Source organism: Camelus ferus, chromosome 25 (genome assembly GCF_009834535.1).
Source record: "Camelus ferus isolate YT-003-E chromosome 25, BCGSAC_Cfer_1.0, whole genome shotgun sequence".
Taxonomy (NCBI): Eukaryota; Metazoa; Chordata; class Mammalia; order Artiodactyla; family Camelidae; genus Camelus; species Camelus ferus.
Genome location: NC_045720.1, coordinates 13,173,902 through 13,190,214, shown reverse-complemented (window position 1 = coordinate 13,190,214; position 16,313 = coordinate 13,173,902). Strand labels below are relative to the sequence as shown.

General features: G+C 46.3%; 1 protein-coding gene across 1 annotated transcript in view; it reads left to right on the top strand.

Annotated features, from left to right (window-relative positions):
- FER1L6 (fer-1 like family member 6) overlaps window positions 1–16,313 on the top strand; it is a 122,025-nt gene that overhangs the window by 67,709 nt on the left and 38,003 nt on the right. The window contains exons 20-23 of the mRNA XM_006179730.3: window positions 1,434–1,611; window positions 5,202–5,326; window positions 10,373–10,507; window positions 13,638–13,787. Of these exons, the coding sequence (XP_006179792.2) occupies window positions 1,434–1,611; window positions 5,202–5,326; window positions 10,373–10,507; window positions 13,638–13,787 (588 nt within the window). The remainder of the gene's footprint in view (window positions 1–1,433; window positions 1,612–5,201; window positions 5,327–10,372; window positions 10,508–13,637; window positions 13,788–16,313) is intronic.

The following is a 16,313-nucleotide window of genomic DNA, read 5'->3' as shown; positions in this document are numbered from 1 at the left end:
AACTCCAGAGCGCCAATTAGAGCCCACTGGAATATGTGAGTCTTACAGAGGGGATGGAAGTGCCTGCTGCTCCTTCTCTTCCCCCTTAGCATTTTCTCTCTTACACTTGACTTTGCATTTGGGAAAGTGAATGCAAGTTGGCCTCCTTGTCTGGATGTGAGCTCTTGGAGGAGAGGCCGGGGACTGTGTCTCTGTCATTGCGATGCCCTCCTGGCCCCACTCCCGCAGCAGGCCTTAGTGGCACTTGGTGGTAGTTGCTGAACTGAGTTGCTCAGAATCCTCTTAGGGAACTCACAGAGCAAGATAGGAAGGCAGGCAAAGAACCAAGCAGTTTGGGATTCTGGGGCTTTCCACGGGTGTCAGGGAAATTGTCAGAGCAAGCCACAGCCTTTCTTAGTAGGATTTTGTGATTCTTGACAGAAAAGAAGTGGGTCAGAAGAAAGGGGGAAGTGTTGATGGGAGATCCTAAGAAACACTTGGGGCACTTAGAAGAGTCAACAAAAGGAGAGGTGGCCACTCCCAGAATGGAGGCCTTGTCAGAAATCCTGAATGAAGCCAAGCCGGGGGCCTGGGACCCCTTAGATGGCGGCAAGGAGCCCCTCTTCCTAGTGATGGAGCTGCTCTGTGTTGAGCTGTGTTCTTCACATGCTGAGAACATGTGGATGCCCCCCCCACATTTGTGTACACACAGCATGCACACTAATGCACACATAAACACACAGATTCAATCTAACATAAATATAACTACAAGTCCAAGTCTATTCAAAGGAGAGAAAGCAGGGCAATGAGGGAATTTGAAACCACACTGGGTGAGGAAGGGATGAAGGAACGAGAGGTGTTTAGCCAGGAAGAAAGAACACGGTAGGGCAGGGAGGTTCCTTCAAGCCCGTGGAGGCCTGGCCTGTGGGAGAAGCATTTGAGTTCTTCTGAGTGAAGCCAAGAGGTAGAGGCTGTGGTGGGAACTCCAGGCAGCTGGGAGCTCTAGGAAGGGAGATTGGAACTCAGTGTGGGAAGAGGCAGACTGTGGGGGTCCAGAGTCCAGAATCCAGATCTGGTCTAATCTCTCCTGGGTTTGAGTCCAGGCTCTAACACTTGAAAGCTGAGTGATCTTAGGGAATTTACCTAACCTCTCTGAGCCTGAGTTTCCTCCTCTATAAAATGGGGGCAATAACCCTACCTACCCGCTAGGTTTAAATGATCTAGGGACGGGAAATGTTTAACACAGGGCCTATTTAAGCTTCAGGTCCCATTAAACCTGGAGGCTTCTCTAAAATTGTACATCAACTGGTCTCATTTTAGTATAAGATGAACCCCACAGAGCTGCTCTCTGAACATACCCCCAGGTGTGTCCTCAGAAGGACCTCTTTTCTTAAAGAGTGAGGCCCATATTTGCTGCTACTAACGAGGTGGTCTTCCTTGTAACCTTTCCCCAGCTTCCTGGAAAACGGCCAGCTGGGTGGCCAGTGCAAGCGAAAATTGACCTATACCTGTGGCTGGGCTCCACCAGACACTCCGGTGCCATTTTGGACAACTTGCCAGCAGGCTACGAAGCCGAAGTGTCCTCCAAAGGGACTGGCGCCCATCAAACCCCAGCCAACCTGCTCTACCGAGGTATGATGCCCCTGGGCCAAGAGGGGCATAAGATGTCTCTGGTGGGCTTCTGAGCAAACAATAAGGAGGCACGTTATCTTAGGATCAACTTATTTGCCTCTTTTAATACAGTTTCTAACTGTTCCTCCTAACCTTTCAATGTCCCATCTAAAAAGAGCCAAGTAAGTCATTAAACACATCTGGAATAAACATTTCTCTTTTTCTGCTAATGGAGAGAATGCTTTATGAGTTTCTTGGTAGGCAGATTATATAGATCGAGTTTGCATTTTAAGTGAAAGATGTCTTTTAAAGAAACATCAGTAAGTTCTTGTGCCAATAGGACCTGTGGAATTAAAGCAGATTTTCCCTTTTCATGGCTTTGGGGTTTTGACTATAAAAAACAGGTATTTATATTTCCCAGTAATGACTTAATGGAAACTGGTATCACTGGGGTCATTCATGTTTCTCTAGCTTGGTTTGTGACTTGGCCACTTTTAAAAATTCGTCTTGCAAAAAAAAAAAATTCAGCATGCTTTATGTAATCCTTTCTTCTGTGTAGATATTTCCTATGTGCCATCATGTTTACATTTTCATATAATTTTTTTAACATTTTTTATTGAATTATAGTCATTTTACAATGTTGTATCAAATTCCAGTGTAGAGCACAATTTTTCAGTTATACATGAACATATGTATATTCATTGTCACATTTTTTTCGCTGTGAGCTACCACAAGCTCTTGTATGTATTTCCCTGTGCTACACAGTATAATCTTGTTTATCTATTCTACATTTTGAAATCCCAGTCTGTCCCTTCCCACCCCCCGCCCCCTTGGTAACCACAAGTTTGTATTCTATGTCTGTGAGTCTGTTTCTGTTTTGTATTTATGTTTTGTTTTGTTTTTTTTTAGATTCCACATATGAGCGACTCATATGGTATTTTTCTTTCTCTTTCTGGCTTACTTCACTTAGAATGACATTCTCCAGGAACATCCAAGTTCATATAATTTTTAATTTTATTATAGATATTAATGCCTTATAGTTGCATTTTGCTTTCTGTTTCTGAGTTGCTTCAATTTGTAGGATCTTTGCTGCTGAATTCACGTAGAGTAGAACCCAGTTTTACCTTCCCTGCAACTGAAGTTGAGTTTTAAATTGAGCCAGTGTTTGAAACAGTGAAGAACTGTCTCTAAATCCACGTCTCCTGTGTTGCCCAAGGCTCCTCTGACTTGGCTGAACTTGACTGCCAGGGCATCTCAGTGGCTCAGGAGTTAGAGAAGACATGGTTCTAGAGATGTTTATCCAGTTGTTCAGCTCCTGGTTTCCATGCCCAATATCGAGAGACAAGAGCAAGGAAAGCTGAGCCCCGTCTTTCTGAAAAATGCACGGTCCCTACTATGTGCCAAGCATTGTGCTCAATGCTTTATACTTAAGACTTAATGTATTTCTCACATCAGCCTGGGGTGGTTTCTTCATTTTATAGGTGGAGAAAGGATTTATCAGAAATGCTTAGAAATTGCCCAGCATCACACAGCTAGTAAATGGTGGAGCAGACTCTCTCTAAACCCTGCTTTATTTTCCCTGTTTCCCCTCCTGTCTTCAGAGAGTTTTCATCTTTGGGTGAAAAACACCCACATCAAAGTGATCTTCTTATTTCTATAGACACTCTCTCTAGAGACCGGAGTCACCTGGACATACTTGCTGTTACAGCTACTCACAATTCACAGAGGAAAGCCTTTTCCCAAAGCTTTCTGGTCCCCTGTGGCCTGTTCCTTTCATAGGGTGACCTCTGAGAAACTTTCTCTGCTGTGCTCTGACACTGATGGTTTTGGCTGCCTTCCACACCTATTGGAGAATTTTGTTTCTTCATTCATTTTATGCTTCAGAAAATATCCATTCAATGAATAATTAGTTTCCACCAGCATATGGATGGCATGGTGGGAAAACTAGCGGTGGATGGAGAGCCATGGGAGAGGTGATCCTGGTCCCCTGGTGGGGACAATCAGACACGTCTCTAATAACCACACATAGCACAGAGCTGGGCCCAAGTATGAGAGCCAAGAGGAAGCCAGCCTTATTAGTTTAAGGAACAGAGCTGGTAAGACTCAAGGTTTTCAGAAAAACCTAGACTAAATGGCACCCCCTGGAGTTGTACCTATGTGGCTGCAGTTGGGAGCTTTGCTAAAATTCTGGGGTTGTCACTTCAGGGCAGCTGGTGGACATTCTCAGGGGATGAGCCATCTGCAAGTTCACTTCCAGGTGAGAAATTTGCCCAACTATGTAACGTGTGAAGGAATATGTGGGCTCTCTCTAGGCATGCCCCAGTCAGGAAGTTCTAAACCATCTGCTGAACATTCCTTTGTTGGTTGTCACCATTTTAAGGATCTGTCTTGGGTAAGGCGGTAAAAGGGAACAGGCCAAGGACCATCAAGTCCGTGAACCAAGGAACGTGATGAACCCAACTCTGACTTGGGTTCCTCCACTGAACCCTGGTCTGCCCTCTCCTGCAGCCCGCTCTCTGCCTCCTATCCCGTCAAGCAGGTGTGCTCACTCCTGCCTTTGACAGCCCGTGTCCTCTCCCTGGATCTCTCACAGGACACTCAGCCCTGGTTCCCATCACTGCGACTGAAGTGGCTTGTTCTATCTGCAGCCTCCTCCCTTGAGCTCCCCAAGGGCAGGGGCTGTCTTAGCTGCTTCAGAACCCTCAGAGGCCAGAACTGTACCTGGTACACAGTGGCACTCAAAGTGACATTGGCTGGCTGAGTGGCAGAATGAATGAATGGATGACTCAAGACTTTATTGAGTTTATTAAAGCAAAAATGATTTGTGGAATAGTCCTTTTCTAACACACACACACACACACACACACACACACACCAGTGGAAACAGGAGACTTACTAGGAGGTAAAATGTGGTATTTAATTTAATTTTTTTATATTGAAATATAGTTGATTATATCATTTTCAGGTGTACAGCATAGTGATTCAGTCTTTTTGCAGATTATACTCCAGTATAAGTTATTACAAAATCCTGGTTATGTTCCCTGTGCTGTACAATATATCTGTTTTATACACAGCAGTCTGTATCTGTTAATCCCATGCCCCGCATTTGTCCCTCCCCCGCCTTCCCTCTCCCCTTTGGTAACCACAAGCTTGTTTTCCATATTTGTGAGTCTGTTTCTTCTTTGCATATAGATTCCAAAAAATTGGCATTTTAGAAAGAGACTTGGATTTTAGAATCTGACAGAAATGAAACGCAGGCTCTGGCACCAGTTAGCTCTGCAAACTTGGAGACGCATTTGAGCCGTTCTGTGAGCCATTTCCCTTAGCTCTAAAATGGAGATAATGACATATATTTCGCAGGGTTGTTACAAAGATTAAAACCCACAAGGTGGTGAAAACACCAAGGGAAATGACTGACTCTAAAGTACCCATGAACGTGACCTCTTCCCCCATCTTCCCTGCATCCGTTTCGGTCTCAAAGGTGGGCGGTGCCTGGGGTCTCCTTTGTCTGTCTCTGGATACACCCACAGATGCACATGCACACACTCACTCACACACACTGTTCCCGAGAAGCCCACTAATGCTCGCCTCTTTCCATTATTTGTCCACAGACCGGCACATCTTTCAGATGAGAGCTCACATGTACCAAGCCCGGGGCCTCATCGCAGCCGACAGCAACGGACTTTCAGACCCTTTTGCCAAGGTCACGTTCCTTTCCCACTGCCAGACCACAAAGGTAACCAGGGAAGCCCTCCTGCTTTCTCCCTGCAGCCCGCAGCTGATCCACCACAGACCCCAGGAAAGGAGAAGGAGGGGTCCGTTGCAAATACCTGTGTCTCTGAGTATGAAAGTGTTTCAGACTCAAAAGCAGGTGTGCAAGGAAGGACAGACACGGGGAAGGTCTACTGTTCTGATGTGACCCGTTGTCCTGAAGCCAAGAGAGCAAGTACCCGAGGAGAAGGAAGGGTGGGAGGAAGAGAGGGATGAGCAGGAAAGGCACCTGGCCCCCAGGTTGCCTGCTGCAGTGACGGGCACAACGCCAAGTTCAGTGGACATGAACGAAGGAGAACAGCACAGATGACCTGCAGTGGGGCTTCTGACCCAGTCTTCATGGAGGGGTCTTGGTGGCGAGGAAAGCTTTCCCGCTTTGTGGTCAGGAAGCCCTGGACTTGGCACTGTCACTTTGCACTTCCAGCTGGGGGACTTTGCACACTTTGAACACCTCTGCCATTCAGTGCGTCCCTCTGGAAAGTACTGCTTCCTGATGGATGCTGTGAGGATCAAAGGAGATGGATCTGTACCTGTTTCCTCTGTGCTTTCTCCCTTTCCTGTACACTGAGTGCCGACGTGTGAAAAGGGGTCCTAATCAGTGAATACCCAGTAGGCGCTTTTCTCATTAGGGCATCGTCTCTAAGGATTTCCTCTGTTCTCGGAGCATCACTGTTCTGAGAGAGGGAAGCTGAGTGAAGGATTTGCCCACCTCTGGGAGTTTAGAGGTCTTCCCCTCTCACCCTGGGTTGAGAGAGGAAAGGAGTGAAAGAGGAAGGGGTTTCTCTTGCAAGAAAAGAAGTGGCTTGTTTCTGCAGAGAGGAAGGGGTTCCTTTAAGGCGTTCAGACAGAGTTAGGACACAGAGACCTGAGGTTTCGTTCCAGCTCATCTACTCTGTAGCTGCGTTTACTCACCCAGCCTCAGTTTGTCTTCTTACTATAGGGCTGTTGTGAAGAAGCAAGAGTTAGGTGATGGCTGAACGGTGGCCAGCGCATTGGCTGATGTTAAGGGGGCTGACGTTTCTTTCCAAAGTGAGGCCGTGACCTGGGAGACCGCGTTCTGACTTCTGACACTCAGATTGAGATCCCAGCGCGAACCAGGGCCTCATCCCTTTCACCAGCACCGGTGGAGGGCTTGCTCTGTGCCGGGTCCCCGGCTGGGCTGGCGGGACACGGGGACCAGGCTCTGCTCTCACACAGTGTACGACCCGGGTGTGGAGGCTGGCAGTCCTTGGGCAGACGAGTCGGCCACGCTGTGATAAACCCCACAGTGCTGGACCGCCAGGAGCCCCTGGAGTGAGAGGGGTTGGCTCTGCCTGGAAGGGAAGGTGACTCCATCCTCATTCAGTGAATGAGCATGAATGCGAGAAGGCTTCAGACCACTTCCTGTCCCCTGTGTTTTGAGAGGTAGATAGTGTGGGGATTCGGACTGTAGCCGTAATGCCCGGGTCCACGTCTGGGCCCTTCCACTTGTCGGCTGTAGGACATTAAGCAAAATCCTTTTTGTCCTCAACTTCATCCATAAAATCGGGATGATGATATTGTATATAGCTCTCCGAGGGGGAAGCCCCTGGGACAGTGTTCTGTTTGTCACAGCTTCTATGTGACTCCGTGTTATTACTGTCATTGGGGCTTCCCACCAGAAGCTTCGGGGATTCTTAAAGCGGGGACCCCTGGAGGCCTCCTCTGCCTGCACCACTGAAATCCCAGGCCCTCAGAGGTGACCTCAGGGCTCTGGGTGGGGCAGGCGGTTGGAGTCAGCTCCCGGGGCTGCTGTGTAATTCTCCTTCCACTTTGCATTTCCAGATAGTAGCTGCATGTGAGTTAGACTCCTGTCTCAAAGGAACAGATGACATTTGCTTATCAAATAATCATTTGAAAGGAAAAACAGGTTTTGGTAAACCCTGGACTTTGCCTTTATTCTTTTGAACCCAGTACCTAATTTTTGTTAATAATAATAGCTGTCATTTAGTAAAAACTCCCTCTGTGCCAGGCATGATGCTAAGCACTTTGTGTGCATCTTTTGCTACATCTAACTGCAGCCCAGAGGGAGGTATTACTGGTGTCCCCATTCTGCAGATGAGGAAGGAAAGGCTTAGAGACCCTTGCAGTAGAAGATGGTGGAGCCACAAGGGAGACCCAGGTTAGTCCAATTCCAAAGTTCACCTAACCACTCTGGTTCTGTTTTGGTAAGAAAGGGTTCTAGTTTCCCTCTCCTGTTTCAGTGCTGGGCTGCCTCAGAGGGACAGATGTGTGTGTGATCTGCTCCACTCTTGCACTCTTCAACATGGGGAGAGCTGAGCCTGGGGGCCCTGCAGTCATGGCTGAGCTGTTCCACTGTCCACCAGGTGGCACACGTCTGAATAGACCACGTGTTGCTCAAGGAGAACTGTCTCTGAAGGGCTGGTCCTGCAGGTGACCCTTTATCTGGGACCTAACAGTACCAAACACTTCAGAAGGGGAATCCAGTTATTCTGGGCATCACTGAGGACGTGGGACTTGGAGAGCTTGCCGTGGTAGGATGAAGGGAAAGGAAGACAGCTCCTAAAGAGAAAGGCTTTGGGATAGAAAGGGAGAGAGACTCAGTGGCTAAGAGGGAACCTTAGATGAGAAGGAGGGGGAGCTTTAGGGGGTGGGGAGCGTGCTACCTAAGGTTTCAAATAATCATGCTGATGTTGAGTCCTGAGGACACGGGTGGTCTCTTGTTAGACGCAAGTACCCCAGTGCTCCAAGATTGGCACGTGGTAGGAGGTATTTGGTCAACGTTCACTCATTTATAAACAAACTGGGATGGGCAATAAGCACTTACTGAGCACCTACTGTGCGCCAGGCACTTAATATGTTTTAACTCAGATAATGGTCGTGACAACTCCACAAGTTAGGAGAGGTTGAAACCCCTCTGAAATGAGTGAGACTAAGGTTCAGAGAGGTTAAATCACCTGCCCGAGTTGGACATAGGCAGGTGGCAAAACTAGGGTTCCATTCCTGGGGGTCTGATTCTAAAGCCACTCTCTATCCATGGTATCTCACTCTTTCAAAGTGTTAACTGTCTCCACAATCTCCCACACAAAGTCATTTAACACGGTTATAACCCGTAACTCCTTAAGGAAGCCCTGAGGAGATGGGGCTGGCTGCGGGCACCTTGGCAGAGAAGTGGGAGAATGTATTTTCATTTGGGTGAGCCTTTCCCCCAACCCTTGGGGTCCTTTTACGCATGAGAGCAGCTCTGAGGACATTCATGCGAGCAGTTACTGGGGACCTGCTGCGCACAGGATGCTGTGTTATGTCTGACACTGTGCCTGTTACTTTGAAGGAATAAATATATGGTGAAAGGATGAATACTAGCCTCTGGGATCTTACCAAGTGGTAATTATAGCCCAAAGTGCCAGGCAAGCCATCCAAATATTTCTGTAGGAAAGATGCTGTGAGGATCATAGATGACTTTGCTATCACACTGTTGGGTACATGCTGCAAAAAAGATCACATTTCTATCTTCAAAAGAAACATAAAAACACATAGTTCTTGTGATGTCAGTCACTGACACTGTGTAACTTGGCATTGCAACACCATGACTCCTGTTCACAGGCTGGTGGAAGCCATTCTTTTCCTGTCCAAAAAGTTAAGATTTTCTCTGAAATGTCATGTTAAAAACCTCACTGTGTCTGAGGCATAAAGTACTCTAAAAGCAAAAAGCAAGGAAGGAAGGAAATTGTGGAACGCATGATATTTTTATATCTCATAAAAAAGAGCAATAAAAATATTCTTTGGCGACCACAATGCAAATGATTTAATGCCGTGACTAGAAATGACTCTTAATGTAAAACTCTGAGATGACAGTTTTTCTTTGGACTTTAGAGCCTGAGCAGTTAGTTGGTCCAGGTCAGATCTCTCTCCCATCCCTCTGGGAGTGAATGACAAGGGGTAAGGGTGCAGTTCCGAGGCGGTGTGGAAGTGTCCTCGGGACCCAGCAGCCACGGTGCGATCTGTGTTACCCTGTGAAGTCACCCACTTGCCTGCACAGCCTGGGACACTGTGACAGTGGCCTTTTTCTGGGACTGAACTCGTATATTTATGTAGCAGTTTCTGCCCAGGGGCAGAGTTCACGCATCCTGCAAACCCTGGCCTTTAGCTCTGTGGAACTGGCATGTTTCCAAACATCCAATGAAACAGAGGATGCAGTCTCATCCATCACACCCTACCTTCGGAAGTTACCACTTGAATGGCCTGGCGGGGGCGGGGGAGCTGTGAGCCACTTCTAAGTGAGATACTCATGGTTCTGGACCAATTATGAGGTTGTTGTCCTCCTTTGCCCTTTGGTTTCTCCATCTGCATAATGACTGTAGCCAACTTCCAATGTCACAATTTGCTGTGGAGGAAAGAACGATGTCATGCAAGATGGTGATAGTTATTTTGAAGACCTAGGTCAATTCAAGGCAGTCAAATAAATACGCACAAAACAGTGGAACTCCATATAAGGGATCTTAAACTGAAATCCCACTTTCAAGTATTTGATGACAAAATTTTACTTGCTTGTAAGCAGAGGTCAACCCCACCCTCAGTTTGCCTTTCCAATAAAATGGAAATAATTTTAGCGTCTACTTGGAGAGGGTGGATGAAGTTAGCAGCCTGGGCTTTGGTGACAGATGATCCAGGTTGAATCCCGGTTCTGCCACGTACTGGCTCTGGACAAGTAAGCCTTGGTTTCCTGGTCTGCAAAACATGAATAGATGACCATATCCATCTCCCAGAATTGTTGGGAAGTTTGGATGAGACAGTGCATGTGAGGTGTGGCAGCCAGAAACTTACGCAAGCTCCTCCAGGGCAGGGCGTCTGCATCCCTAGGTTCTGGTACTTAGCAGAACATCAGTTTCCATTGTCTGAGTGTTGAATGACTGAGCAGTGATGACCAGGATGTGTCCTCTTTGCCCTCCGTTAGTATCTGCTGAATGCACCTCGGAGCCCTCTCCAACCCAGTCGAATGATCTTTTGCTTTTCTTCTGGCATCACCTTCCAGGTCATTTCCCAGACCCTCTCCCCCACCTGGAACCAGTTGCTGCTGTTTAATGAGCTGGTGCTGCACGGAGACCAGAAGGAGCTGGCGGAGTCCCCGCCTTCAGTGGTGGTGGAGCTGTATGACAGTGACGCGGTGGTGAGTGTCCCAGGGCCCTGCTGACTCTTCCTCGAGAAAAATGCCCTGTTCCCTAACGTGCTTTATTTCACCAGGCTGTGACTGTGCCCAGGGGCAGTCCCCTCCTCACAAAAATCAGGAAAAAACACTATTTTACAGAACCAGGAAAATTAGTGGTGATCATTTGCTTTTAGTAAAGGATTTTTCACTTAGATTTCCCTTCAGCTTGCAATTACAATAGGAAATGGTTCACAAAAGTCCAGTCGACTCGAACTTATTCAGAAATATAATTATATAAATCAATCTGCTGTTGCATCCAGCCCCCCGCTAGTTCTATTGCCTTTTGCTGCTTAATAAAAATGTCCATGCCTTCTGGAAACAGAAAATCTTGACTGAGCTAGCCTGGCTGGAAGAAAATGAATGTGTTGTGACTGATTCAGCCTTTGTTACTGGGTCTTTTTTGTTGTTGTTGCCTCTAAGCCCTGAAACAATGCATCCATCTCTATCTCATTTCTGATGCTATGTTAGCCAAGCCTTTTCCTCTCCAAAGATGTCTGCGTTCTAAAATGCTGGGCAGATTCAAAAGCTTTTTTTCCTGGGGGATATTTTTTTCATAACTAAAACAAATCTTTTTCTTTATTAAATTAAGAAGTCTAAAGGGAGAGGCAAAGGCTTGTTTTCTTTAATGCCTTTACTTCCTCTGGAGATTGCATAAGCTCAAATGTACTAAGTTGTTCCAAGAAGCCTTCCTAAAGCCTCTTCACCTCCTCAGAGCATCCTGACAGCTCTGACCTTGATTCAAGGTCAGGAGGAAATTAGAATGGAAGAATTGTAGAAGGTGAACAGGGACCTTGGGGAGCACGATGCCCCCTCTTGCTTTGGAGAAGAGGAAACAGAGACCCAGAAGGGTCAAATGCCTTCCCTGTTCAAGGTCACAGGTAGCTGGAAGCAGAGCCAGAACTTGAACTTAGCCTCCTGTGTCCACTCTTTCCTGTACTTGTGGGAGTGGCTGGTGTGGCTGCATCCCTTTATCTACTTTTCCATGTCACTCTCTCTGGGCCCCATTCCCCCATCTGTAAACTTGGAGCTAGGTGGATATGTATTCCACAGTTGTGCTTCGAGTATAGATCTTCTGTAGAGAAGGCCACAAAATAAGTACCTTTTAAATTGTGTCCCTAACAACATGATTCCAATTCTAAGTATTTTTACTTGACAACCAATAGCAACAATCAAGCATCTTCGAAAGCTCCTCCTAAACCCACTCCCCAGACCACATGGATTTCCCTTTGCCCCTTTGCTTTTCAGACCCCCTTCTAGATCTCCATTCAGCAGCTGCCTTCCTGAGCCCCACCCTCAAGCCAAACTCTGCACAGAAAAATAAGCTTACATTCTCACATCTAGAGGAAAAGGGGCGGGGGACAGTTTAGCTCAGTGGTAGAGTTTCTGCTTAGCGTGCACGAGGTCCTGGGTTCAATCTCCAGTACCTCCATTAAGAAAGAGATAAATAAACCTAATTACCTCCCCCAAAAAAACTTTTTTAAAAAAAAGAGGAAAAGGAAATGTGGGAGAGAAAGAAAGTATGAATGCATTTGTACTTTCCTCCTTGAGAGATACCTGCAGACATGCAGAAGGTTCTGTTCACACCTGTGGGCTGCAGCCATCACAGTCCTGTGGTGACGATCAAACTTTGGATTCTGACTCTGCAGGACCCGGCTTCCAGTCTAGAGCTTTCTGCTATGCCCGGTGGCTTGTGCCCTCATTCAGGTCTGCTGGCTCTGTAAGAAATGAGTTTATATTTGGCAAATGGGTTGCTGGCGTTTATGTTTACTCTTTTGTTTCCAGAGCTATTTGTACTTAATTTTTTTCCGAGGTAGGATTATGGAGAAAATAATTATGTGGCCAATCACTCATTTCATATTCAATTGCCCTGACTCCAGCCATATCTGAAACAGATCTGATGCTACCAGTGGATACCAGTAGGCAGCTCTGTTTGTTTTTAAGTGTGACCGAGCTAAATCCATTTCCATCCCAGCCAAGCTTCCTTCTACAGCTGGGAATGCAAGTGCTGGTTTGTGAGTCCAAAAGCAATGAAGCAGTGCAGGTACTAAAACCCAGCCTTAGCCAAAGAGAATATGGGCACTGTTCTTGGATGTGAAGGTCATTTATCTAACTCAGTAAATATGTAATGAGTGCCTGTCCTGTGCCAGGAGACACAGCAGTGACTAAAACAGACAATCCTTCCTGTATGGAGCTTACATCACAGCAGTTCCCAGGATAAATAGCGAAGTAGCCCTATGGTCCAGCCCCACGCTGCTTATGGGGGAACATGGACTTAGCCTCCTGGGAGCAGACAGGAGGAGGCCGGAGATGGCACCATTCAATAGTTCTTAAAGAAACTTACCACCCAACATACGTGCAAAGCTATTTCAATATTCTTTTACTACCAAGAAAAATAGGGCAGAATCACTCTATTAAACATGCTAACCTTCATCATCATCATCATCATCATCATCATCATCATATTATTATTATTATTATTATGTATGGAGTACTTACTATATTCCAGTCATCGTTCAAAGTACACACATCATTATATTAATCCTCATGACTCCATGTACAGGTATTATTTTTAACCTCTTTTTAGGGATCAGGCTCAAAATGTTGAGTAACTGACCCAAGACCATAGATCTAAAAAGTAGAAGATTTGGGAACTCCAACTCACATTTGCCTGGACTCCAAACTTGTTTCCAACCACAATGGTACCCTGCCCTGGAGAGTTTTTGGAATATTTGGTGCCACCTTATTTCTCCTTTTCCTCTTCATCTACCCTGAGTGATTATTTTAACTTTATTCCACTGAGCTAAAAACACTGAAAAAACAGATAACCCCTAAGAAAGCCTTGAGCCATGAAGCTGCTAAAATGACCCTCTTAAGAGTTTTCTCTGGGAGCCCAGATGAATTCCACTGCTCCCCAAGCCTGTGGAAAGGGATAAGAGGGGCTTAGCAGAAGAAGAGAAGGAGACAGACAGTAGCAGGAGGGAGACACTGAGGCTGACAGTTTTGTGAAGATTAACTACAAAATTACATTGATGTAGATCAGAACCAGGGAGGTGAATGTCAGGACAAAAATTCATTCTTTTTTCTGCCTTAGGGAAAGCCAGAATATTTGGGAGCCACAGTGGCTGCTCCTGTTGTGAAGCTAGCCGACCAGGAATATGAGCCCCCAAGGCTGTGCTATCACCCTGTCTTTTGCGGGAACCTCTCTGGAGGGGACCTCCTTGCTGTATTTGAACTCCTGCAGGTAAGTGAACCAGCAATGACGGCTGCACTAGAGGTCTATCTGGTCTACCTTGGCCAGAGACGCCACCTCACTGGAAGTGCATTTCAATGAGGTTTAAGCATGGTCCTTCCCTATCATCCTGTGTCTGGAGATGTCTCCTTCTGGGGATCTGGGAGATGCCATTTAAGAACTCAGATGACAGGCTGGGAGCGGGGGAGGGGAGGACTAGAGAAATTGTCGTCTTACAAATCTTAGGTTCTAGGATTCCAGGATGATAAATCAAGTGAGAGTCTACTAGAACCAGCTCTCACCGGATTCTGTGTGTTGCACAGAAACATGGACTGTTAGAACTGGAAGTGGCCTTCAAAACCAGCTGGTCCAGTCTTCCCTCAGTAGAGAGTCCAGGCGATTTTAGGCTGTCAAAGAGTAATTTTAGGTTGAAACCAGGTAGTGTCAAGTAACATTGAATCGATATTAAGGGAGTTTTGCTTTTTTTCCCCTCCAGATTTTTTGAGATATAATTGACAGATAATGTTGTATAAGTTTACAGTGGATAACTTGATAATTTGATATATGTCTATATTGCAGAATGATTATCACAATAAGGTTAATTAACACATCCATCACCTCACGGAGTTGGCCTTTTGCATGAGTGTGTGTGTGTGTGTGTGTGTGTGTGTGTGGTGAGAACTTTAAAGATCTACTATCTTAGCAGCTTTCAAGTGTACGATACAGTATTGTTAACTATAGTCACCACACTGTACTGTACAGTCCCAAGAATTTATTCATCTTCTAAATAGAAGTTTGGACCCTTGACCACCCTTGCCCACTTTTTCTGCCTCCCTACCCCTGGCAGCCACCAATCTACTCTCTGTTTCTATGTTTGTTTTTTATTTTAGATTCCACACATAACTGATATCATATACTATTTGTCTTTCTCTTTGACTTATCTCACTTAGCATAGTGCCTTCAAGGTCCATCCATATTGTTACAGATGGAATTTTGCCTTTTTTGATCCTTCTAACTACGTTTAGAGGAAAGTTTGATGCCCATCTAGCTATAATACCTCTCTTAACTTGCACCTTTCCTTTTCAAGAAAGATCACAGGCTTCAGGCTCAATGCCTCTAAAAAAAAAAAGATCAATGTTACCTACAGGAACATTTCCCAAAGTCATCTTCTTGGAACACCAGCTCCTTCAAACATAGTGAAAAGAAGGTTTAAGAAATGCTACCCATGACATATTCCAGTAACATTGTTTTGTTTTCATTGGTTTTCTTTTTAAAGTTACTTACCATTTGTGGTAAGTACTCCTTGTTTTACTTAGCCACTTGAAGCTTCCTTTCTGAAAACAAAACTGTATCTAATGAAAATGTTTACTGGCTAATAGCACAGGGGGTGAAAGCGGCAGAGAAATGGCTGACGTGGGAAACCAGATCCAGTACAGTGCTCCCATTTTACATGTCAGGAAGCTGAGGCTCAAGGTTAACTGGATGGGATTCAATCACTGCCCTTTTCACTCCACAAGGCTTCCTGATCCATCAATCCTCTAATCCATCAATGAGGGGCAGGCCAGCTGATCCCCACAGGGCCCTGCAGGGCTGGGCTTTTTCCCAGTTCCGTGGTCCCACCTCTGATCCCCTGTCCCTCCAGGGGAGCTGAGGGGACTAGCCCAAGGTCCTGCTGCTTCCTGACAGCGGGGTGGTTAGAGGCGGCGTTGTCAGAGGCAAGCAGCCTAAGAGACACAATTCATTAGGGCCTCATTAGGACTTCCTCTCGGCTGATTACTTGTCCAGAAAGTAATTTGGTCATCAATGCAATTGTCTCAGCCCGTGGATCTCACACATGCTGAGAAGACGGGAATGGGAAAATGTCTTCATTTGTCACCAGCGGCTCTTGGTTTCCACCTGTGAGTGGTTTACCTTCAGCCGCTCCATCTCCATTACTGCAAGGCTTCCTGTCTCAGGGAAGAAGGGTTTAGCTCCTGGGTTCTTCGATGCCCTAGACTGAACTCATTATCTCCACTTTCCTCCCTCTGGAGCCCCGTGGAAGGGTGTGAGGATGAAATGAAGTAACCAAAGGCTTCCTCTTGGCCAAGTCAGAGAAACACCCCAGAGAGGAAAACCTCCTGCTCCAAAGCAACGTTTAATAGAACATCTGGCTTCCAAGGGTGGCTTGAAGGGTCAGCTGGCCTAACATCTAAGACTCAGAAAGGGAAAGGGACTCATGCAGGGTCACACAGCAGAGCCTGGTTTCTGGGCTCAGTCCACTAATTTCTGCCCTAAGCCTCCAGAGAGGACACTCTCCAAGGGCTGAAGGGTAGAATGACCACAGTGGCCGGGATCGAATCAGGGGAGGCTTTTGGAAAGATGTATGTGTTGAGCCAGGGCGTGAAGGTAATGCGGGGTGGCTCACATAGTGAGAAAGACACTTTCCGCAGTAGATTTTCTAAGTATCTTGATGAGATTTCAATAAAGCACAGTGATTGTCCTTCAGTTTTGTTAACTCCAAATGCACAGGAGACAACACTCTTTCATCTCGGAGGTCTG